A 26,421-nucleotide genomic window follows, 5' to 3' on the forward strand; every position below is an offset into this window, starting at 1 on the left:
ATGGCATCAAGTATATCTTTCATACACAATTGAATGGTGCAATTATATCTTGAATGTACAGTATATCTTATTTGTATTTGCTGCACATTGTTTTTGGCGCCTCATATAATGTTCTATTTTATTTTAAATAAATGTTAAGGCTATTTACCAAAAACTAATTGATATTGAACATTTTGCGAGGTGTCTTTATATTGGACATCTTTTAAGAATTGTGTTCTTCCCTTGAGCTGTCTACTTTTAAGTTGCTATAATCCTCAGGCATACTCTTGTCTGGGGTGTTTTTTTAACTTTCAAATAAGGAAATGTTTAGAAGGTACATAATTTAGTTATTAACATTTAATGCAGTCTTTGGATGAATACACTTCAGTGTACAAGTGTCTGAAAAGTGCCGAAGTGAAGTGCAAAATGATTTATTGTAAGTTGTAATGGAACATTACAAAGTTCCAGGACTTTGATCTCTCGTAAACATGTACTAAACATACAGTGCATTGGTTTGTTCCTGGGAGTTCTGTAATGAAATAAAGGACTTGTGATGATAGCAGGTTTAACGTGGGACAGAACCTAATTTAATCAAATATTCTGTAACACATTACATGGGTCCAGGTCCATAGACTGTAAATGTCCTTAGCTCTAAATTAAAGACTATTTTATGCACATCACCACAGCAGCAAAGTATTAATTTCTCTGAAGAGCCTTTGGGGATGTACTGTGGGGTTAGAAATTTATTTTGAATAAACTGCTGGAGCAAAGTTTTGTCAGTGTGTCAGAATAAAGGATGAAGGCTCAATTTGTTCACCTAGCCTAGCTGGACTGTGAGCTAACCAACGGGTTCATATGAAAGAGAATTAAACAGCAACATCCAGTTGGGGATATATTAAGTCAAATTTAAGCTCCAGTTGTTGTGCTAAGCAGGTAGTGGATGTACAGTGTTGCCTGAGGACAAGTCCACTTTTTCAGCAATTCGAATGAGGGGGAAAACTGCCTTAGGTATGATGAAATTTACAGGAGAAGCTCAGACAGACTCTTCTTGTTACAAATACTAGCTGAAAGGCACTCTCCCTTCTCCAGAGATGGAGAAATATATTTACATCTATTTATTTCTTTTTGTGGCCAACGTGCATATTATTAAGAGCTTTTTGTGCCTGGAAAGGTAGAGAACTATCTCACCATTTATTAATAAGTAATAAAATGCAAAATCACTTTTAAAACTTGGAAACCACATTCCTCTGTGAAGTCCCTCCCATTGAAATGAATAATCGTTCTTCTTGTGAGGCTAGGAGATGAAATACAATTGTCGTCACAGGTCACTTAATACTGAGGCCCTTCAAAAGACACAGAGAAGACATTATATTGTACTTATGTTGTACAGTACAAATAACATTTGTTTTGAAACACAGATGCAATCTGTAATACATCTGGAAGTTCTAACATTAAAAATACCCACTTAATATCTTGCAGCCTGTCTTAAGCATCACACACGAAAAATAATAATAAAAATCAAGAGTCCCCTCAGGCGAATACAAATGTCTTTCAATATGACTGTCTCTGAGGGTTTGTATTCTCCAGAGCTCTTGATCTCTCACCTTCTAATGCTGCCAAAATTCAATGAACTGTTTCATTAGCTCAAATCCAAAACCAAATACAGCTCTCCCTCCTTTCAAGAAGAAGCCCAAAATCACAATGAGCTTGAATGAATTTTAATAGGACAATAGGTTTGATTTTTTTTATTTCAGTGCAATTCAAAGGGAATTCTGTGCAATTAGCTTGGGTTGTGTATTCTCAACCCTATTATTACATGCTTAACATTTTGGTCAATCATTTATCAGCCAATCACTAGCATGAAGCCACTTTTATACCATTATTATACTTAGAAGCATATCTTCTTACTGTGTAAGAATTGAGTTTTGTGAAGAACTGTAGTAGTGGAATGTTACATTTTTCTTCAACTAAAAGATGTGGAAAGCATTTGAAACATTATATTTTTTTCTCTAATTGTGTTAAATATTAGCTTAGCTTATGACAAGGTCATTAACGCCATCACAGGACATGTAATTCTGCAACACTTGTCCTTTCCTTGGACTTGGCATGCTACCATATCATAACTACTTAGAGAGTGATTGGTAAGCCTGCAATTTTATTTATTTTTCCTTGGTGAAATACAAAATTTTACCCAAAACCTAAATACAGTAAATACACCTGTCTTTTTTCAGGTCGGCATGAAAAACAATAATTAGAAAAGTGATATTTCACCATCTTATTTCTTCACCGTTTTTTTGACTAAGCATGGCCACATACACAGTACAAGCATGACACAAACCTAAAAAAAAAAAGGGAGAATCCTCTTCTCCAAAAATGGCCAGCAAATTTGATCAAAAGCAACTGGAGAAAGTTGCGCAATGGCCGATAAAGAAAGTTAACTGAAATATGGAACCTTGTTTACCTCTTAATTGATGATGAAAAAATACCGTAGAAACCAGTGACGCAAAATAAAACCAAGGAAAAGTTATGAATGCATGTTGAGAGTTTACTCTAGTGGCACACATGTGAAAAGGGCATAAAAGTGTTGTGATTTTTAACATCCACCATTGCCGATTTAAGAACAATAAATAAAGATAACTGAAGCGTTATAATTGGACTGTTTGAGTGTGATCATCGAGGACTGCAAGTATGTGTATGTACATAGAAAGACATTTAGACTTAGCTTTCGCTGAAACAGACAATATTATGAAAGATCAAAGTTAGCAGAGACAACTTTTAGAATGTATAAAATAACTCAGCAACAAGAGGCCTTCCGTCCTGTTGGAATCAACGTAACACTTCTGAAATGCTTGCAACCAAGCCTCTGGATTATTTCTGACAGCTATTTACTTCCTAAAAAAATGGGTATTTCTAAGTCAAGTCTTTCCAGAAGCATGTCTAAGAGAAGGGCTAAACTTGTTTGAGGGCATTTTTCAGCAAACGAGTGTTTAATTTGAACTCCCAGTAAATATGACCATGCATTCTATATTTTTTTAATGCTGTTATTATTTGCCTCTAAGCAGTCCCAGCTAAACTGATTTGCATTCAGTGGACTTCTCACAAATCATTTCATGTGTATGTGTGTATGAGGCATTCAGGGAGTGTTGTTTATGAAAAAGTGACAGAAAATCATTCGGGGGTCAAGTATACCCTCTTCCTCTAAAATCCTGGAGCAGCAGAAGTCCCAACTGCAGTTGAGAGTGCACACCTAATGAGGTCATTAAAGGCAAGTTCCCATCAATACATTTTTTTCTTTCTTTTTTTTGACAAATTTGAATTAATAATTCAACGGAGAGCCTGGGGATGTATATTTTCTGTGTGAAGGACAGTTAATCCATAGCGTAAATTTTTCTTCGTGTCTCCAAGTTGCTTTTTTGATTTTATGATGAGCCGTGTAGTGCTGACTAAAGAAACAGATGTGATTAGCATTAACTCCAAATGTGTCCCCTGTATCATATGGAACTAGAATATATCAACGTTATTTTTATTAAATTTATTGGATACCATTACTCTTAGCAGTTTCTATACTCTCACCGATAATGGAACATGACAGGTAAGGGATTTGTTTTGGCTTGTGTGGCTTGTCAATGACACCCAAGTTAACTACAAAGGAAAACTATTTAAATATGTTATTTATTTAGATAAGGAAACACATGTGAATTGCAAGCTCTGTGTTACATGCATCATTTGCAAAACAAGGGAAAGAAACATTTTAATTCTGAAATGCTCAAACTAGTTACATATTAGTGCACTCATACTGTATACTGCAAGTTGCTGGTGAAAACGATCTTCATCCTTAATGAGACTCTTTACTCTCTTCAAGGTCACTCATTTGATATACAGGGCGGTTGTCCTTTCATGGTCGCTTAGTATAAAAGGCTTTCATAATGTACTTGATTTTTAAATCCTCACATTTGTCACACAGAAGTGTGATAATCATATGGTATGTCAAAGCAATCGTAGGCTTTGATAATGATGTCCTTACAGTATATAACATTGAATACTGCATGGTAAGCTGGGGAAATCCTAAAATCAAGATGCAAATGTGATGTATAGTTGACTATAAGGAGATTGGAATTGTGCTAAAGCTGCATCACTGAAAGTTCCTAAGAAAGTACTAGAAGTACTAGAAATGTTTTACAATTTACAAATAGAACAGGCAATAATGCAGAAAATAAATGTGGTCCTCATTCGTCTTTAGCCAACTTAAACCTCTTCATATAATGGTGATACTGTGTTTCTCCATTGTTATGTTTTCTGCAGTTGTCTGGGATTTCAGGATTCTATTTCAGTAACTTAAGACAATGAGTGATGATGAGAAATATTTGCAGCATTGACCAATGGGTTGTGAAGCAGCTCAGGCAGCAGGAGATTGTGCTGCTTTAAATACACAACACCGACTTTAAGTGGGGACGAAGAACAAGAGGCATGGTTTGAGCACCTGTTAGGTCATTTGTGTTCTTTATTAAGTTTTAGGTTTAATCACAGCCTCAAGTTTCAGTAGTGTCCGGTAGAACACCAGATAGTAAAGTGAAAGAAAAGATAATGTATGACAAATTTGTACAGTAAATAAGATAACTTCTTAGTTTAATGTAAAGGAGGTAAAATTGAGCAACAAAATAAACCTTAAGCTATTACAACATAAACTAAATTGAGGGAGAGCTACTAAAGAAACTAGAACGTTTTCTTAATGTTATTTATTAATTTAATAAAAATATTGAAGAAATTAAGAGAGCTATGGACTGGTTACAAATATATGGCAGTTTGTTCATAACCTAAGAAAATTTAGCTTAATCAGTTAGCAAATGTCATTATAAGTGAAACCTTAAAACAGTATTTAATATTTTTCCTTTTTATCTGTTTGACTTGCATAATCTTAGCCCTATTCCTTGAACAAAATACGGAACCTGCATCCATTTTCTTTCTTATGACTAAGACAGCGTTTTATAGATGGCCACAGAATAGAAATCCTTCTGTGAGATCGATAGAGAAATGACAGGTTTTTATGTAGAGGTTGTGCAACTCTTTATCTGTGTTTGTGTACAATGTTTAAATAAGCCAGGCCACGGGACTGATCAATAGAAATCCCGACAGTAGCTGTTGCTCTTTTACTGTTGAGATAATTCACGCTGTCATTCACCTGGGAGAAAGACACTATCATTGGAACTTAAAAGCTTTAGTTTTTTTTATGTTTTTATGTTTTAAGAGCTGTGCTCTGATTCTTACAGAAGCTTACTCTAGGGCTGTTTGTAGAAGGTGTATTTGATATCAGTGGCACTTTCATGGGCAATGAAATATTTTTCCTCCTTTAAGTGCCATCAACCATTTTGGAATTAACATAGACACGAATTGAAACACATATTAATGTGAAAAATATATCATTATGCATTTGCCTCATAAATACGAATTTAGATAAATATGCTTTTATTGCAATTTGACAGACTAGACTGGCCCTACTTTCCACTTGCTGTGTAGAATGTAAAGAGATATTTTTACTTTGTACTGTGAAATAAACAATAATGACATATGAATAGTGATGTGTTAAAAGGACAGAAAGTAATGTTTATTAACAGCATCGGGTCTGAGTTGTAAAGACTACTTTATAAAGTGTTTGTGGACATTCCTTCCATCTTTGAATAACATAAGAAATGTTCAGATTGTATTTAATAAGCAAGATTATATTGATGCGTAGTTAACATTACTATCCATGGTTAACATCATATACTGTACTGTATGTACATACAGTGTAACAGACATAACTTCAATATAATCCTACCAAGAGCAATGAATAAAATAAAGAGATATTGTAGGCATTATGTTGCAACAAAATAATTAAACATTTTTATGACTTTTTTGAGAAATAGATCTTGTTCATCTATTTCCTTAATGAATATGTCTTCCAAAAAAATTATGAACTAAATTTAGGCTGTGGAAAATTGACATTTCTATAGAAAATATCACAAAACATAGAAATGGCAGATACCTACAGTACATGATTTTGGCTATGCCTGACTGCTAAGTTCCTAGGTGCTGACACCATACACTTTAAGCACCTGGTAATGGACATTCAAAATTGATATTTCTATTGAAAGTATCACAAAACACAAATATGACAGATACCTACAGTACATGATTTTGGCTGCACCTGACTGCTAAGTTCCTAGGTGCAGGCACTGTACACTTTATGCACCTGGTAATGAACATTCATTATTGATTTTTCTGTAGCTGCTTGTAACAGTTATTGTTGATATACCAATAGCTCAAGCACAGCACAGTGCTTCATAGGAGGCAGAGAATGTGGAAATACAATGCACCTTAAAATGAAATCACAAATTCTATCCCAGGAATCAATAAGACTTTGCTTTTGGTGAGTCCTGCCAAACTCCACACTCCTTTTTTTCTGAAAAACTGAAAACATATAATAAGATAACACTGGCTTTTGTAAAGACTAAATCCATACTAAGAGAATACCATAACTGAACTATTAAGCTATAACTTTTCAAGCAAAGAGGTATGTTATAATGTTAAGCTATATATTATTTCTTGTGTTGTTATTATAATTATTCACATTGTATGTGAATCTGAATTTATAAAAACTCAAAACCATGGACCACATGAACACACTACTAGCAAAGCCTGGTTTATAAATGAAGTGTTCACAAGGATTTTGAATATTTAACTTCAAGAATGAAGGGTTGCAAAAGTCAATCCTTATATGATTAGAAAAGTGTCTTAGCCCTGTGCTCTTTAACAAAAGGCACATAATATCTTTACAGTTTCATATACTGTTGTATCTTGTATTTAAGATGTTGGAATTTACTATATATGCCCTAATAAAGGACTAATATGACTTAGGTCAGAGGTAAAAGACTACATTTCAACAAAAGTTGCATTTAATCAAAACAGCCTGCCACTGGACACCATAATGAAGTCATTTTTGAGATCTGGAGCTTTTAAAGCTTGATAAAGTATGAAAGCCATTTTAACCCTTATTAGGTCCTTCCACATTTTTAAAAAGTGGTTGTTATGTACAGTACATCCTCAGCTTTCTTCAGATTTATACTTTGGATAAAATAGTACATCATGCTTTTCTAATACTTTTCATTAAAAATTTAAAATGTATCGACTTTTGCATTGACAGCAAGGATAACAAAGGTGATTCAAAGCCTGTAGTTATTAAAACACTCACTTAAGGTAGGGTGTGCTAAAGGTTAGTGGTAGTAAGTCTTTTAAATTTCAGAATAAATAACGTTCTCTATCATACATCATTCCACATAAATTGTGTATAAATGTTCACAGGACTTTTTTCTCATATCCCAGACATGTGAATTTATCTACAGCAAATGACTAATTTAGTAGATGCTGATAGAAAAGGGATCATCAGTTCAGAATACTGGTTCCATGAATATTTACAGAATTATGCACATTCACATACACATATAAATGCTTTTATGCTATTACCTGGAGTGTTTGATTAACACAGTGGGGGAAAATGGACAATATCCATAAACACAGAAGTAATGAGAGAGAAAAAAAATGTCATTCCTAATTACCACAGGGGTGCACTTCTTTGAATTGCCTTTTTTCTCTGTTTCTGGTCTCAATACCAAAGGTCAAAGTGTCATCTCTGTTTTATTTTCCCTCATTTTAATCTTTATTTTATTTGATTTCTTTAAATTCCTTCAGATCCATGCAGTTTGATGACCCCCACAGAGTTATGTGTTCCCAGTGCACAGCCAGGTTCCACCAGTCTATTTTATGCACGTATTGATTATACTTAAACTCAGAACTTCGAGATGACTTACAGCCAGCCATTGCCAAACTGCTTTGCTCACTAGAAAAACCTACTCCTATTATCTTGCATTTAATTAAGACATAGCAGCAGTTTTATGCACCATTATTCGCCCCAGCCTGGTCTCAGAGGCGTAAATATCGAACCGTCGCAGCTTCTGAATGTTAATCAATTCCGACCGAATTTCAAATGATTTAATAAATTTCAGGAAATGGATATTTGCAAACATTATTCTCAGATGCATGCATTACCAATCTCCCTTGCACATTATGAAGATATGTGCATTGATTCTGACAAGTGAAATAAGGCATGTGTTCTTAATTAGTGGCTCATATCTGGGAATTAAAATTTAGAGAAAAAATACCTTTTAATAGAAACAGCAGATTTCATGTTTGTTGTTTCAGCAGATTGGCAAGTGACCCCTTGTGCTGAGGGGCATGCACTTCACAAAATGTGTTGAAAATGCTAATAAGGATACATGGTTTTTTATGTTGAGGGTCATTCATTTACATTGAGCGCTTGACTAACAACTCCCTTGTCAGATTAAGAACTCAAAAATTCACAGAAGGTTATAACAGCCACACCATACCTAACACATTTCTGGCAGTTAAGGGCAAGCTGATACTGACAGAAAATCCAGTATTTTTCTTGCTTGTGCATGTTATGGCAGTCACATTTTGGAAAACCTCAAATAACCGCCAAGAAATGCTAAGCCAGATGTGCAGAATTCAAGAATACCAGGAATCAAACTTCCAAATTGTCCAACAAGAAACATGAATGAAGCACGAAGAACAGAAAAAAAAAGAATCCCAGCATCTTTTTTTGTTAAAGTTGAAAATGTTAGGTTACTTACCCCTATACCCACAAATCTCCTATCCATTGGGAGCACTTATGAACCTGGCCTGGATTTCTTTTGCTTACTTGTTTTTGACAACTCATGATGGTGCTGCTTTTCTTACAAATGCAAATGACAGCACCTGACCCTTAACTGCGGGGTTACACCAAGATCCCAAGACTGTATATTTAACCCTCCCCCCAACCCCCACCCCCACCACCATATTTGGCACATATGAATGAAAAATGTGTGGTTGACGATTGTTTGTATTTTGAAAGTAAAACAAGGATACTTACAAAAACTGACCTGACAATATTATTGGTTCCAGAATCATCAGTGCTAGTCTGTAGCAAGGAATAACATTTTGCTATCTTTTTTTAGGATAGCAGTGCCTCGTACTTTTGAGTGCAAGGGGGGAAAAAACAAAAACTAGCCCAATTCCTACAGTTTACTCAGGCCCAACACTGAGTGTTTGTTAGAATCGATAGCTGCTTTGCAATTATTTGCCCATTGATAAACTCCTCAACATTAAAACCCATGCGCAATTGTTTACAGCTAAGACTGACAGCAGAGCAGTGTCTATTGCCTGCTGCCAGTTCTGACTTCAGGAGTCATGAAAAGACAAGTTGCTGCATTCAGGTCAAGTAATGTCTAACCTCCTCTTTATTGACACTTGGCTTTACAAACACTCCCTGGCTTACAGAGGCTGACTATCATTGTTGACAGATCATTGCAAAGTTCATCTACTGATAGAAAATACAGGAGGCAGAACTATAGGGTATAACATATGTCAGGGAAATTTGGCTTTGATCTTATTTAAAAGGCCTAATTTGTAATGCTGATAAATCAGCAGAGAATAGGTGATCAGGAAAAAGAAAATGTATGTGCGTATGGTAAGGCCAGACTTTTCTTGGATTGAGTGAAGGCTGTGCAGTACATCAAGACAAGGTGGATATGGATTATTTGTTCTTTAAGTGCCCTTATTTGTTCTTTCCAGTAGTCCAAAAAGTACTCAATACATTTTCTTCTTAAAAAATCAGAATAACACCGAATGAAAACTTTCAAATAAAATATATTCCTTGTATTAAAAATACTTCCCTAAAGTAAGGTACCATTCTGGAGAAAGCCTATCAATGGAATTCTACTCAAAGCCAAAGAGCAATACTGAATTATGCCTCATCTGGAACAATATTCAACATGGGCGGTTTGCAGTTTCCTTCAGTTTCTAATGTTTACTTGTGTTGTATAAGGAATGTTTAGTTGAGACACGCATTACAGATCAGCAATTAAATCTAATTAAAAGCTGGTGAGGAGTAGATTAAAGAATTTTTTTCCCCTCAAAAATCAAAATACATCACATCACATTTTGAACTTTGGAAGGAATCTGGGAAAGAATCATTTCATTTTTCAAATATTGATCTAATTACTGTATGAAACCTACAGCCAGTTCTTCATTGTGCTAATTCACTGTATCTGTACAATATCTGTTGAGTGAGCACAGACAGGACAGCAGAAAAGACCATTTTGGTGTATTGGAATGTACAGGCTGTAGAGGTTTGGCAACCACTGCCCAGTCATAGAAAGTGGAAGACCCAGATAGGAGCGACTATGCTACAAATGCCAGCAGGGAGAAGCACAATATTGGGTTATGCTTTCTGCTACATTGCAAGAAATACTCTCCCCTGAAATAAAAAATGAAAGCCAAAAAAATAGAATTCCCACACCTTCCAGAATTAGAACAGCTATCTATCCTATTCAGGGATTAGGGGAAGAAACGCAATAGAATCGGCAGCCTAGTACTGTATGTGTTACAGCCCGAAGAGCATGGAGTGAGCCTCTCAAATACAGTAAAGGTATGTTATTCTAAAAGTTTTTAAATGTGTCAAGAATAGCTTTTAGCCCTTTGCTAATTGTTGTTGCATTGGCAACACTGTAATTAATAGGTCAAGCAAAACCATCAGTCACTGTGGAGCAAGATATTGATATTGTCAGCAGTTATAAATATCTTGGCACCATTGTTGATTACAAGCTAACCTTTTGAGGAAAACACATGTGACATGTGAAAGAAGAGACAACAGCAACTGTTCTACCTGAGGAAACTCCAGTCTTTTAATGTGTGCAGTACAACAGTGACTTTTTTCCATTGAAATTCTATTGAATCTGTCCTAACATTCACCATGGAAGTCTGGTTTGTAACTTTAAACAAACGCAATAAAAACAGACTGAGCAGGATACTGAAGAAAGTGCAGCAAAACTATCGGTGCAAGACATCGGTGCAAGTTTTCAAGGCATCTACATTACGTCAAACAAATAGTGTGGAAGGGCAATTTAACTGTCATGACCACCCCTTGCACAGTGAATTTGAGCTTCCATCGGGGCATCAATTTAACTGCCTAGATTCAAGTGCAATAGAACTAACTTATCCTTTATTAACTTGCTCAATTTGGAAATTAATTGTATATTTCACTTTAGAATTCTTTTCATTCTCATCAGACATGCATGTTTCTTATTTGTTAATAGGTTCGTTTATTACTGTCTTGAATTCTTGAATTTGAATTTGCTCATGCTGATGTAACCTCAGGTTTCCGTTTCAGTGCTGGCAGCAATCTGAACAGAGAGTTGGGGACTTTTTATGAGTGAACCTTCATGATGTGGTTTCAGAAGTCACCTTGACACACTGCACAGGGAACAAGGTGTGCAGCAAGAATGATGAGAAAATAACGCAATGCTAGGGACAGTGCTCTGACATGACAGGATTTATAAGTATTCCATAACTGAATCAAAAATAAAGACAAAATCGATATGCAGCTTTATGTAACTTTATTTTCATAAAGCATGTGCAATATTTATGTTTAGAATTTCAAACCCACTATTATTTGCCTTTCAAATTTGATTAATGTGCATCTACCAAGCTGTGCTAGTAAAATGTTAACCGGTATCTGGCTAATCTCTAGGCTTAGTTTTCCCTCTCAAAACTGTAGCGCAGCTCTGAAGTTCAGGCCTGAATACTGCCTTAGGCTGTACACAACTCTCTGGTGTATGTTTCATTATGTATGGTGTTTCCAAGAAATAATTCTGATAATCAGCTCCATGCTAAAGAAAATAAAATACATATTAATCCCACCAAAATATAACAGCTAGGTAGGCCTCATATACAACCTATTTCATTATTCTTCTGCGTCTACTGCATGAAAAAAATATATATATACCGTATCTACCTGCATAAACTATTTTAATATCCACACTTTACAACAATTCCTTGTCATCACATTAGAATAATCCTAAATAATGTAATTTTTTTTCTTGTCATCTCAAATAATGTGTGATGCAGTGCTTTCTTATATACAAGAGATTTACATGTTTAAAACTGTTCTTCAAATAATCAGTTCAAACAAAAGGCTGTCCCCTTCAATAATATAAATTACAGTGCTTTTTTCATGGGTTTTTATACATACTGTATGATTTTAAAAAGGAAGTTGGATATTTACACATTAATTTATTGAGTGGATGACCTTAATGTCTTAACAAAAACGATTGCAAAAGCAGTACTGTATGTCAATTCAGTGTGCCTGTAATGGCAATTGCATGATGCTGTACAAATAATACCCTGATTTCTCTGATTTCTCTGTACTACACAAATAAAAAAACAACTGATCTGAATTTTACAAAATTTTGTGTGGAACGTAAAATTAAGTCCATGCAAGTTTTTTAAAAAAACATAAGTTTATACAGGAAGGATTAAAAATTTAGTCTTCCATATTGAGTGTTCCAGGCACTAAATCAGTATTCATATTATGCACACAGTAGAATAAATATCAGCACCTGCAGTTTTCTTGGCTTTTGTTATCAGAGTAAAGTAGCAGTTATTGTTTTCTTGAGAATTCCAAATTCCAGAGTGACCTTCTGAAAAATGATTTCAAGGATGAGCTTAAATGCTGCTGCTACTCACCGAGACTGAAGAGTACTAAGAACTTCAGACACACAAATTCCCGCTGATCAAACTGTAAGGAACGTAGTTTGCCCACAAGCTCTTGTGCGTGGCTCATAAGATTATTCAGTGTAGCTCCAGCTTGGGAAGCAATTATGGAATAATCCACCTAAATAAGAGAGAAGAGCACAATGCACAATAAATTATTAAATAGGTATACAGTCCCAGACACATTCTCCTTTTCCAATAATATTACTAATACATTGTCATACAATTTGCTTGTTAAGCTTAATTAAAAATATATATGTTTCACTGTTTATGAGACCACTCGGTTTATCCCTGTAAATAGAAAGATTTCTAGTGAACTAAGTAATGTAAGCCTGCATGAACACTTAACTCAACAATTCCATGGACAACCAATATTTGCATTTAAATGGTAAACAGGAGAAATATTCTATCTTTAAAGCTTTCTATACATTAGTGGCAGTGACAGCAGCCGCAGCCCTTGTCAGATATGCTACACTATGTGGTTAAATTTTAGGATTGCTGAATATCCTGTGAAAAGCTCACATCTGAAAATGTGTCTTTTAATCTATAACTTCCCCTCAAACGGACTTTTAGAATGCATTAATAGAACTCTGCAATTTTGTGAAGTGCTAGCAGACAGTTCCTCAACAATTCTTATAATGAAGTTCAAGCGCATATGTCGGCTTCTTATAAAACGGCAGCTGCAGCAAGTCTCGATGTGTTTTTGTTCTTTTTTTTCTCATTTTGGTTGGACAGTTCCCAGAAAATTGATTAAATTTGAAGAAAGAAAATAGCACACAGAAATGTACTGTTTCTATGGAATCCACAAATATTTCCTTGGACGTTCTCATTATGGATTTAAAAATTGCTCAAGTCGCACTTCATTTTTTCTTATCCAACTATTTACAATATCCCCACCCTTCTGCCAGATGGATAAGTACTCTTGTTATTTAAGAGATACTTTATTTTTCATTCTGCAGTTCAAATTTGATTAGTATTGAGGCTTAGTGGATTCAGTTAGTTGCTTTTCTGAACTACATTATGAACTTTTTGTACACATATTAATGTAGAATCGATTTATTTGCTGGTGGGGGAAACAGCTATTGTTGGGAATTTGGTGAACAAAGTCAATCTTTCTGTCTTTTCCAGAAAGATGTTTAAAATATTCCTGTTCTACTGCACTCTATCATAGTAAACTACCTAAATCTTCTTAAAACCAGTCTTGTGATATGTTTTAAACTTTAACTCAGAAGATTCTGGTATCTTTTGAGGTACTGTAACTTTGTACAACACCTCCTGTACAGCAAGCTCATGTCTCCTTCTAAACTTAGCCTGCACTGCCTATTGTACTGTACATCCTAGCACCACAGCAGGGAGAAAACTAAAATGAAAACAGCAGCATAATGAAGATCAAATAAACAAAGGCTCTGCATTTTTCCTTTTCTTCTTCTGGACACTCACGTTATCCATGAGGGGGGATCTTAGGAGTTCCCAGAGCTCCGTTATGAGGCTTCATGCAGGCCCTGTGGCCCACAACTACTCTTTCAGGTGCACTTAATATCTGCAGCAACAGCAAATTTGTCTGGGAGGCAAGTCCTTAGCTGCCACTCACTGTAAGCAGGCCATATTAAATTTTTATATTTATTGACAATTCATTACCATAATTGACTGCACTAGGGTTTCTGGAAGAAGGTAGACGGCTGCCTCCTAAGCACAAGAACGGGTCCCTCGAGCAGGATTTGCAATTAAAAATGAGGCAGTTTGGAATTTATTTATTGTGTAAATATGATGAGTAGAATTTTTTAGCTCAGGCTAGAGAATTCGAGATGCACACCGGTTCTTTTTTTTTTTTTAAGGGTGTAAAAAATTATGAGTCAGTGAAAAGCAGACCCCCAAAGGTGTCAATCAATTTACATAAAATCAACTGTGCATGAAATAACTTCAATGAGAACCCCAGCTCAGACACCATTCCCTTGCCTTAGTGTTCTTACCAAGAATACAGGAGTTTATTGTCTGACCACTGCTAAAAGACTTAGGACAATAATCTGTATTGTTACAGTAGACACATGCACTGAACTGCAATGGAAGTCCGGCAACATCTGGTTGTTAATCAGACATCAGGCCCATCCTTTCAATGAAAAACTGCCATGTTTAATGGCTCTTGTCATGAAAAAAATCTATAAAGCAGATTTTTGTAATTAATTATGTGAGGGTAGTTTTTTTTTACTACCTTACATAATTAACCTGCATTTCTGTTTCTAAACCTGTTGGAAATGTCGTTTCACAAGAATACCATAAAAGAAAATAGTTGCACGACAGTTATTAATATGAAATAAATGAGTAGAATGAAAGGAGTTCACAGCTAATTCTAGATCCGAAGTGTCTCAATATCACTTTTTAAAATTGCTTACATTAAGTGTGTTTGGCATGCTGTATTGTGTTTTTAGGGCATTTATTCAGCTTAAGAATGTGACTTACTAATGTACACTACCTTATCTTTCATATTTCAATGTGTCATATTAAATATAATGTAAATGTTGTATGATTTATTTTTCTCTGTAATCACTGTTGAAATTACATTTTTATAGAGAAATAACTAAGAATCAATTTGAATTTTTCTAGACGAGGAGTAAATTTTGGTCATCCCAAATTATCATATCTGGAACTTTTAAAATGGATCTAAAGTATTTCCTTCCTAGAGATTTACTTCAATATTATTACAAGCTGCTAGCAGTAATGTGTGTCAGTGGCATGCTTGATTGCAGTTCCTTTGGTGTAATGTTTCAGTTCATTTTTTAACTAATCCATCTCAGTGTATACTGCAATTCCACAGTGAGGTATACATAGATACATTGACACAAGAGGCAGTACAAACAACATCTCTTCTGACAGCACGCCTGTGCAAACCCTCAGAGGAATCTCATAACATTTATATTGAAACACTAGCAAAGTAAAAACAATGGCTACATTTCTGACGTTACTGGAGAAGTTTGCTCCTTCCCCAGTACGTGATACAGACTGCAAAACTCTTCCAACTTGTTATCCTGAGCTAATTGATCATGTCCGTCCTCCACAAATGCCATTAACATCTTGCACAAGCCTCTTTTAGGTAGATCCCACACTCCCGTTTTGGGATGATTTGTACTTTGCAAGACGGCTGTCATTCCTAAACCACTGTAAAGTAACGGAAGATAATGAACAGGTCGAGTGTACCCCTTCTCCCTGAAGACCTAGCAATACCAGCTGTTCATTAGCCAAAATATGCAAATGGTACAGCACTTCACTCATCCCAGCCGGCCTGCAATACCAAGCAAAGCCTGCTCTTGTGTCTCAGTTTTTTTAAATCAAAACAGAAATAAGGAATGACAAACGAATGGGATGTGGACGATAGTGTTATCTGTAAGACTTCAGGTTTGCTAGGAGAACAGAGATAGGATGACAATAAGCCAGGGAGTGAAATTTATTAAACAAATGCAAAGATCAACACATTCCACTTTCGAGCTTCTGCCAAACTTTGCATTGCTGCGAATGCACCTCTCTGGATGAAACGCGTTTCGCAAAAGGGGAACGTGTAGCAAAACATCCCATTGATGTTTTCAAAGCAGAAAAGCAAATATCGTTCGTACAGTACTGAAATACGTAGCCCTGAAAGTTTCAGTGCACCTTTTAAACACTTTTAATTTCTGAAGGTTGTTATTTGTGTAATTTATAGTTTTGAGGCCAATAGTGTGTGTACTGTATGTTCTGGAGAAGTTTTTACAAATCAGTTTGAGCCCTTATTATAGGGACAGTACAAATTCTTATACTCTGACATTATAGCTTTGCTTATGCTACATATAAGTCAGCAATACAGAATACTCATTAAATGCTATTTGAAATATGTAGCATAGTAAATAAGACTCCAACATTAAAAAGCTAAGTTTTGAAAACTGAATTAGCTGCAAAGCATACAGCCAGAAAAGGTAAAGAGCTTTACAAGTAAAATCGTGATATTTTTATTGCTCTGACAGAATGTTGATAGTGCAATTTATTCTTGTTCTTGTTCTCTTATTCTTATTAAAAGAAATCTACAGAATGTATTCAAGTGGTTGCTATTTTTGTTTTTTAAAATTTGTTATACAGTAGCTGAAAAATACTAATATACAATGTCAACAACTGTGTGTATGACTTTAGGAGATTGCGTTGTATTTGTCTCTGTATTATCATATATAACACATTCATAAAGTAATTTCAGGCACAACCAGTGAAAGAGTGCTCTGTCTATGTAATCATGCAGCTTACCTGTTGCCCAGTAACCAGAAGGACGGAGCCCTCCTTTCCATGTACCACTTGTCTGAAAATGTGGTCTAAAATTAAGAGTTCACTCCAGCAGTTCTGAAGAAGCTTCATTTGGTCATCAACCTGACATGAAAAAGAAACTATTAAATCAATGGCATCTCCATCTACCTCTAATTGTTTCAAGTACTCTGTGTATCACAGAAATTATCCATGAAATAAAAGAAGGTGGGGATCTGCATAAATGCATAGTATTGTAACACATATGGCCTCCATTGTTTGCGAGAGCTGGCTTACCAGAGCGGTGACGTCACCGCCCTTCCCTGTGAATAGCAAGGACTGCAGCCGCTGGGCTGATGGGAGATTTCCCTTTGGCTCAAGAGCCTGGGTCCCTGTTGAGTGATGCCAGAGGCCCGGGTTCGAGTTCCCCCCGGTGGGGGGCCAACCTAATGTGGCAGCAGCGAGGGTGCCCACGTGAACCCCGAAGCGTTACAGTATGAATTAATTTAAAAAAACACTGTTGCTTTAAATTGCAATATTTGTATACAATATTATATAACTTACAGGACATTTAAATGAAGAATTAATCATTAAGAGACCAATTATTAAATACAAAATCCATAAAACTGATTTGTTCAGTGGAGGGACATGCACAACACAGTGCATTTAGCAAATATAAGAATAATATTTAAAATGACTTTACTTTTTCATGTCATTTATGATAAACATTTAAGTCAGTATTATTAAGTACTGTAGATGCTGGATGTAAGAAGAGTTTAATAAGCTGTGGTGCTGGCTGCCTATTAAACTTTGAACTAGGCAGGGTTGAGAATGCAGTAAAGTTACATTAAGGCTGCCATCTTGTCTTTTAGTAGTAACACAACTGTGAAAAATGTTTACCTGTTACTAAAACACAATGGGAAGATGTCACAGAGGCTGACTGAAAGTATTTATTCTGGGAATTTTGACATGCGTCAAAGTGAACTGGAATTCTCGGGACATATGTTTCCCCATTTGTCAGTGTTACTGATTTAGCCACTGACCATGTGACACCACCCTGTGCACTCATTTATTATTAATAATGATTAAGTTACAAATTGCCCACAAAAAGTCTGTTTCTGATGCCAAGAATCAGTTGATGCTGACGTTAGTAAACGGGGAGTATAACCTAGAACAACACTGCTATTGTCAAAAGTAGTCTTTCTCACACCTCGCTGTGTTAATTATTACACTGTCCAGCTAGATGGAGAAAGACAGCATTGAAAGGGGAGATCAAATGAATGAGGAAAAAAAATAAGATTGTTTCCCCATTTTCTCCACAAAAACTATCCCGTGGATATTCTTATCTCACCCATGGAAACTTTTCTACAGACAGGATATTAAAAAAAGGTTTGTTTGTTTTTGTGTTCAGGATCAAGCTTTGGTCTTCAGCAAAATCGTACAGAAATCAGAAGCTGTTTATATTTAATAGGGTTTACACAAAGTGGAGAGAAAAAATCACAAATGCTATGATGTCAACTGTCAGGTATGAAGGAGGTAGAGGCTCGTTTTGTAATACATCTTAAAACAATAAAAAGAAAGTGATCTGTCCAAAGTCACATCAAATATAATTGCAACAAATATTTACATTACAGTTAAGAAAATGGTGAAATAACATTTCCAAATATATATTGCATCTGTAGACAGCATTATATGAAAGCTTTTCAAAGTATAAGCAACTTGATTATGAAACAAGGTTCTACATATACAGTTTTTTTATTTATGCTGATTATTCTTACCACACTTCCTTGTTACTGTAGTTCTTTTGGCTTTATCTGTTATGTTTATTTTGTATGCAGCCAAAACATGGCTTTGCAGAGAATGGATGACACCACTTAAATCAGGCAGCAAGGCCTGTTTGGTCTAAGTTGAATGGAAAAGTAAAAACAGCTCTACATTGATCTCTAAACCAAGAGTGGGCTTGCTTCAGGAACTAAGTGAACCACATTAAAGTCTGCTCTGTAAAATAAAAAAGCCTGAGAATATGGGAATCATTTAAACAAGCACTTTTACACTCTTATGTGATACAATCTGCACCATGTCTTGATTGCTTGTAGTTAATTTATCAATAAATTGTACAACTAGATAAAAACCTTCAAAAGGTGATTTAACCAAGAGTGGAAGGACATCCAAGTTCCTTTTAACCTTTGATAGAGAACATTTTCTTTGTTACTATACTAAAATGCATCCAGGATCACCAAATCTAAATAACATAAAAACAAGCTACAGGCACAAGGCAGAGTACACGCAGAATAGGACACTAGTCCATCGCAGACACACATGCACACATTCACACCAGGGTTAATTTTCCCAGAAGCCAATTAACCTGCTGTACCAGTATGTCAGTGGACTGTGGGGATGAAGCTGGAGCATCCAGAGAAAACTCACATGAACACAGGGAGAATATGCAAACTCCATACAGATAGCCTCCCAGGTCCAGAATTGAACCCATGACCCTAGCACTGCAAGGCAGAAATGCTAACCCCTGCCCGACTGTCAACCATTATGTAATTCTGGGCAAAACTATTTCTACCTTCTTAAACATGCACACATACTGAACATCAAAATAAAATCATAATGGCAAATTCAAGAAAAACAGATTTTGAATATTGATTAAATGTTTTGTTGTCATTTTGAATAATTGATCATCCATGATTGTGTTATACTCAAGTGACTGTTGTATTACCACTAAATCACCTCATTAGTAAGAGAGTTGATTGCATACAGGAGATATGATGATTTAAACCGTGAAATGTCAAGCCTAGAGAAATTCAAGAGAGAAAAACAGATATGCCACGCTTATCAAGAGAATTATGACCACGCATTGGTACGTTGGAGGCTAGACTATGCATAATATGCATATTACAGTGCACTGTTGCTCCTGATCTAGTTCACAACTAGAAAATTCTAGCTTCTAGTCAGGTTACAACCAAACAGCCTGTCAATGACAGGTCATGATCTGAGAGACATAAATCAGGACACCTTGCAAAGATCAATGAGAAGGTCCAAGTGTGAAGGTATGGCCAGGAGGGTCTAGTTACTACAGAACTCCACTTACAGTTACTGATGGCAGCCTGACTACATGGCACTCTATTGATCCAAGTATTGGGACCTGTTCTTGCTCATCGTAACGCGACAACGTTGTTGCACAGCATTGCACATACACTTCCTGCCATTGTCTTGCTGGAAAGTCGATTTAAACCAAGTTTGAGCTCCTTCAAATGAATGTGGTTGTTGAATAGAATATCCCGATGTAGTTCAGAATTTGTCTGTCCCTCAATTCTAACACAGGCACCAGGGCCAGAAATTGTAAAACAAGCCCTCCTCCTTAGTTTACAGACGAGATGACATTTTTTTCAAATATGAACTAAATTCTTCCATATATGATGTCATACTAACACCAATGAGACTGTCCAAAAACAACTAATTTTCAGCTAAACACATGATTTGGTCACTTAATTCAGCAAACCCATACCTATCATTCATATCTTAAGAGACAGTGTATTAGGTTTTTTGAAAGTCCCCAATTGTTGCCCTTCAGTTAAAGAGTCCCAAGTTGCTTTCTTACCATATACAGTATTTGGGTAATAGGTTCTTGCATCCTCTTCCTGGGTGGGTAGCAACCATCCCATTAGCCTTGAAATCCTAGGTTCATTGCAGGGCAACACTTGTAAAAAGGGGACAATTTATACACACAAATTAACCTACGCAACATGGACCTGGACACTAGGAAGAAACTAGGACATCTGGGAAAAGGCCAAGCGATCACTAGGAGACCCCAGGACCCACGCACTGAAGAGGCAGCTAACTCCCATCTCATTGCACCACTAGTGAAACTACCAGCTGACTAAATGGACCCGAGGATTACTGTATATTTCAATTCTTTTTATTTGTCTAACCGTTTATTTAGAAAAATTAGCAATTATTTTGATATCGTACATTTTTGTACTCTCTAATGCTTATTGTTTGCCAGATGTTCATGTTTTCATTTAGACAGCAAATACCAAATGTATGCGATTTCAGTTACTGTACATTGAATTAAGGATTTAAATGCATTTGCAGGCTACTCTGCTTATCTTAAGTGCCAATGTGTCATTTGTTTTTTTGATGACAGATGTTGACTGTGACACTTTTTACTGTAATCCCAAGATCAAAAGATTCAGAAATGTAATATTTAATTTTATTACACTACTTATTACCCTATGGCAAGAGCTTTGCTGCACACAAAGTTACATGTGCTGCTGATGGCAAGATAGAAATGCTATCGAAGCAATGCTATCAGGAAACGTTCAAAGTCCCAATACTGTGGTTGTTAAAGTATCTAGGAAGCAGGAAAATATCATTTAAGAGGGCCTGTGTACACTTTACTGTAACAGAATAGAGTGAAAGCATACATACATGAGAAAAATCCACCTAGGTAGGCAACAGAGCATGCAATTAAAAATTAAAGCGACCAATAACACTGAACATTAACTTTGGAATAAAAATAATTTATTAATAATAATCTCTTGAAAAACATGACAAAATGAAATGTTGCCTGGAAAAACACTGAAAACTAAGAAAAAGTATCATACTGTACTTGACTAAAAATGCTTTAATATGATAAATATTATTTCCTCTTTCTTCACTTGACTAAAGTTAATGTCTCCTCATACACTGCTCAATAGCTTCTGTTTAAATGCTAAATGTTATTGCACCTAAACGTTGCTTGGAATGTTTTGTTTCAGTACGGATCGTCAACAGTATACAGTACAGTAGAAGTTAAGACTCATTTTTGCGATTGTTCAGTCTCTTGTCTTTTGAGTTGCACCGGTCTGGGGGAGTAGTGTAATCCATAGGTCTATTCTTCAACAATCCTAAAGTTGCACAATAAAACTACGCATGCCAACCAACAGTTCTACAGAATGCTTTGCATTTATCACATTCCACTTGAGAGATTGTGACTCAGACAGTGTCCTGAAAGGCTTATGAGAAAATTATTCAGTTCTCTTTGGAACAGGAATCAAAAGAAGCTCTTATTAAGAAACAGGAAATAAAAAAAAATCATATTCAGTAGAGCTCCTAAAATGTAATATGCATATTACAAAACTATTTAAAATATATTAAAATGATAGATTAAACAGGGAATACAATAAGAATGTATCCTGTTCTTTAAACCACTGATTTTCAAAATTAAGAAATAAAGTTTAGGTTTATGAGTCTTGAGGTGATACAAATTGAACTGAATTTGGCTTTTGGAGAAATAATAAGCAAAAAGTGAAATGGTCTAAAATTAGACCTCAAAACTATTTTTATTAATTCTGTACAGTTAAGACAACTACTTTACCATATACTGTACATGATCCATTGCTTTCATTGGTAGACTACCACAAGCATTGCTCAGGGATCTCAGTAACTTTACATAATGAAGGCAAGCGGCTTGATCTGCTTTAATAAGTATCTCTAGTTATGTTATTTCTTGAAAATAGATTAAACGGTTTCAATGTTAAGTGAATTAAGACAATGTTTGCTTAAAATACTGTTTATTTGCATGCGTTGAAAACATAGATGACTTCAGAACTACATTCCAAAGCTACAGCCATAAAAACCAAACATACAACAGAAACTAATAGCACTTTGTGGTTAAATGTTTTTTGTGCATTTTTCCTTTTACTGAATGCTATAATACATGTCATACTGGACTTGTGGAAGTGGGGGAATTTACCTTTTACTACCTATTAAAATGCATATCTACAGCATTTGTTTCATTATTAGGTATAGCAGCTGTTTTGAAATACTTTGCTCATATTACTTTCCCCTGATATTGAATTATTAGAATACACATGAAAAGTGGAAGCCAATAGATTTAGAGAGGATACTGTGAGTACTTGTATAGTACAAACCTTACCATAATACCCATGGAGTAAGCATAAATTAATGTATGTATAAGCATTCTTCTCTGGTGTACATGAATGCAATCTTCAGAGTACAGGAGATGAGAGCTGTTTAAAGAACGCGTACAATTGTCAAATCTAATCCCCTGGATGTGATACATACTTCAGCTGATGTGCCACACTGTGAACTTTCTCCACAGCTCACCCTGGAGACTCATAGAGAAATGCTTAATTCAAATCATTAGCCCTTCTTTTTATTCCTGATCCTCTGGAAATCTCAGTACTTACTTATTATCACCCTGTTCCTATCTACACCTCTGGCATTTTGGCTCGACACTAAGAAATAAGCATCACAGAATATAAATAGGGTAGCTATGAGCATTCCTCTTTATTTTACACGATTCTCCCAGCAGCAATACTTATATTCCTCCAAACTACTGGAGTTTGCCCAAGCTTTATTTCACAATATATAAAAACCTCCCATTATAATATTTTCTTTCTGTGCAGCACACACTAAAAGTGAAGATGAATAACTGTTCTAGCTTTTTAAAAGAGAGGTTCAGCCCATGACAAAAAGCAAAGACATTTTCTCCAGTCAACAACCCAGACTGAGACACTAGCAAATGCCTTCAGCAAGAATTAATTGTGTTTGCGACAACCCTCTTCTCTCAGATATGCACATTACATTTTCCAAGCGTAGGTTCAAAAACTCAGAATTTGGAAAAATTCAGAGGCACATACACACAGCTATCCCAAAACATGAGAAACTGGAAAAACCAGAGGTAAAAATAAAACCAATCTCCTCCCCGAATCATCTCAGACACTACATACTGAATGAGTCTGAAATAAATTAAGCCAGACAAATTCCTTTCAATGTTTCCAGTTGTCATAAAGCTATACACTTTTTTAAAAGAAAACAGTCTGCTCTGCAGTTTTGAGTGAAAGAATATATTCTTTTTTTCTCAAAACATAGGAAAATAAAGCAATATTGGGTAGTACTTCAGGGAGAACTTAGAAGTCCTCATAATTCATAGCACAGGTGCACGCAGCACTAGATTAGTAAATGCAGGCACTGGGATAGCAAGATGCCGCAGTGAATGAAAATCACAGATACATCTCTTAAGGCTTCTCTGATTGGCTCCACCGGGTCAGAAACCATCAATCTCAGTGTTCACACAGGGTAGTGTAGTGTGGGAGGGCTTGGCTGATGGACTGCTGGATCAATACAGCCGAAGCATGGAGATTGATCAGTTCCCACGATGACCACATTAACAGACTCCAGAGTGTAACCCCTGACCCATACAACAGATTGTATTCGACAGGACCCCCAGTCTTTCCAAAGTGAAAACAAAAGGTTCCGGTCTTTTTATTAATCAGAATTTCAGTCCTGAGAGGCTTCATGTTTACCTTTGTCTATGAGGCAGGGTACAGTAAGTGTGTTACTGCCACTTTTGTAACCATGTTATGTTACAGATATTATTACAATAACTAAAAAATATGAATTATATTAATTATTTTGGTGTGTTTCATTAAACTGGACAACAAAGCCAAGTCAGAATTACTGAAGTAGAAACAAATGTTCCCAAAGACATGATTTCTCTGTGGAAATGTGTCTTCCACTTATACTGTACTACTTCTACAAAACATTTGTAAATGCCGGCAAAACACCTTTGTAGTTTCAAGGTCAGGTGAAAAAGTAACAAGTAACAAATTGTTTAAAATATTTTGAAATCTGTGTAATTAAATGCAAACTGTTGCAAAGCAAGGGACTGAAAACATACACAAACACTAGTTTGTTCATGATTGATAGGAGTTAAAAAGAAAACAAAACACATGAGGAGACCTGATATTATCTGTATGAGTAATCCAGGAAACTTGTCGAAAAGCTCAGTCATTATCACAACGATCTCTGCAATGATATTCTCACCTTAACAATAATTGTAAGTACTGTTAGTGCTCTCCCTGCGAAAACGTTGCCTTTGTTATCCTTTAGAACTGATCTGCGTGCTACAGATTCCAAAATTCCTTACAATTTTACGCAAAAACTTCTGTGTAATTTATTTCTTCCTGGCTGTCAAAATTAGTATTGTGCATTAAAGTAATTTAAAGGCTCTAGAAAGACAGCAACTTTCTACCACATTGTGAAATCTAGGGAAATGTGTTCAAAGGGATGAGGGTGTGAGAAAAAGGCATAGATTTTCTTTATGGTTTCTTAGAGTGGGAAGTCTTAAGCCTAACAGGAGAGTAGCTTAAACCATTACAGCTTTTGTGTTAAGTATTGTAGTGCCTTAGATATATGTTCATAATAATATGAAAATGGCCTATAAGCCTCCAACAAGGGATTCCAGGGCTTAAAACTAAGAAGCTATCAACTAATTATCAAAAACAGACCAGACTAATCAATTATTCAGATGAACATTAGGCTTCTAATATACATGCAGGCATGGGAGAAATATTTCCCTAAAGTAACCCGATGCAGAAATACAGTGAGAAAATAATGCATTTCAAATTTTAAATGAGTTCTAACTGCAGACGTGGAGTATTGATCTTTCAGCAATGTGCAATCTGCAAGGAACTGTTCTGCATTATTAGATACTGGCAGGAGAGCTTTCCCTTTATTGCACACATTGTTTTATTTGATTCTGAATTTTATGTTTTCTTTGTGACACAGAGTTGGTCACACACATGAATTTGTCTGACAAGAGCACAGGCATGCATGAAAATGATGATTGTATTAAATCCTGCATGATTATTGTATGCAATCCAAAGCACTGGAAAATACATAAAAACCTAAATGGATTGTTCTTTAAAAAGGCCAGAATGCAATTCCATCAATCCCCCCCCCCCAAAAAAAAACCCCTCAAGTTTTAGTTCTGACTGATGAAATAAGATAATTCATTGCAATTATATAACAGTTTTATCCCAAAGTGTTTTACAGATAGGAGGGGAGCCATTTTTTGCCCAACACTGAAGTGCAAAACCTACTGGAGTAGCACATCGCTACCATTAAGCACCCAAAACCACAATACACCCTAGATCAGGAGAAAAAGAGATAAAACTGGTTCACTAACTGATTTAAAGGAGAACTTTAAAAAAGCAGATTGTGCAGGTATAGAGGGGAATTGAGCCTGAACAAACACCCCTGCTTATAAGAACACTATAATGGGATCTCTTCTAGAGTATGCTGTCAAATTAGTATTGTGCATTAAAGTAATTTAAAGGCTGTAGCAAGGTAGCAACCTTCTACCACATTGTGAAATATAGGGGTGCATGTTGAGCTATGCATAAAATGGGACTTTTCAAGCAAGCACAAGAAATAGTTTGGATATGGCTTGGATCATATAATAAGATAACATATTGTAAATAACTATGCACATTACAAAGGAACAGCTTCAATTTAGTGTAATAATAATTAATGTCTTGCATTTATAGATCACCTTTCATCCCTAAAGGATCCAATAGTGCTTTAAACATAAGAGAATGTCCACTTTACCCAGTGCATAAGCAGCCTTGACTTGATCAAGTAGTCAGGACATTGGTGTAATGTTTCAGCCACTGGTTCGCCAACGCTACCTCCAGCAGCAACCTGCTTTTTCTTGGATTTTTACATTCCAGTACTGCAATGAAGTTAAGA

At 35.7% G+C, this 26,421-nt stretch overlaps 1 protein-coding gene across 3 annotated transcripts in view; it reads right to left on the reverse strand.

The window, feature by feature from the left end:
* Positions 1-26,421, reverse strand: part of nr5a2 (nuclear receptor subfamily 5, group A, member 2) — a 60,031-nt gene that overhangs the window by 8,933 nt on the left and 24,677 nt on the right. For all 3 annotated transcript variants that reach the window (XR_001479340.2, XM_006634873.3, XM_015355654.2), the window contains exons 6-7: positions 16,882-17,001; positions 12,595-12,742 (exon numbers count right to left, since the gene is read on the reverse strand). Coding sequence is in view for 2 of the 3 variants with exons in the window: in XM_006634873.3 (XP_006634936.2) it covers positions 12,595-12,742; positions 16,882-17,001 (268 nt within the window). In the remaining variant the exon portion in view is untranslated. The remainder of the gene's footprint in view (positions 1-12,594; positions 12,743-16,881; positions 17,002-26,421) is intronic.

Source organism: Lepisosteus oculatus, chromosome 9 (genome assembly GCF_040954835.1).
Source record: "Lepisosteus oculatus isolate fLepOcu1 chromosome 9, fLepOcu1.hap2, whole genome shotgun sequence".
Classification (NCBI taxonomy): domain Eukaryota; kingdom Metazoa; phylum Chordata; class Actinopteri; order Semionotiformes; family Lepisosteidae; genus Lepisosteus; species Lepisosteus oculatus.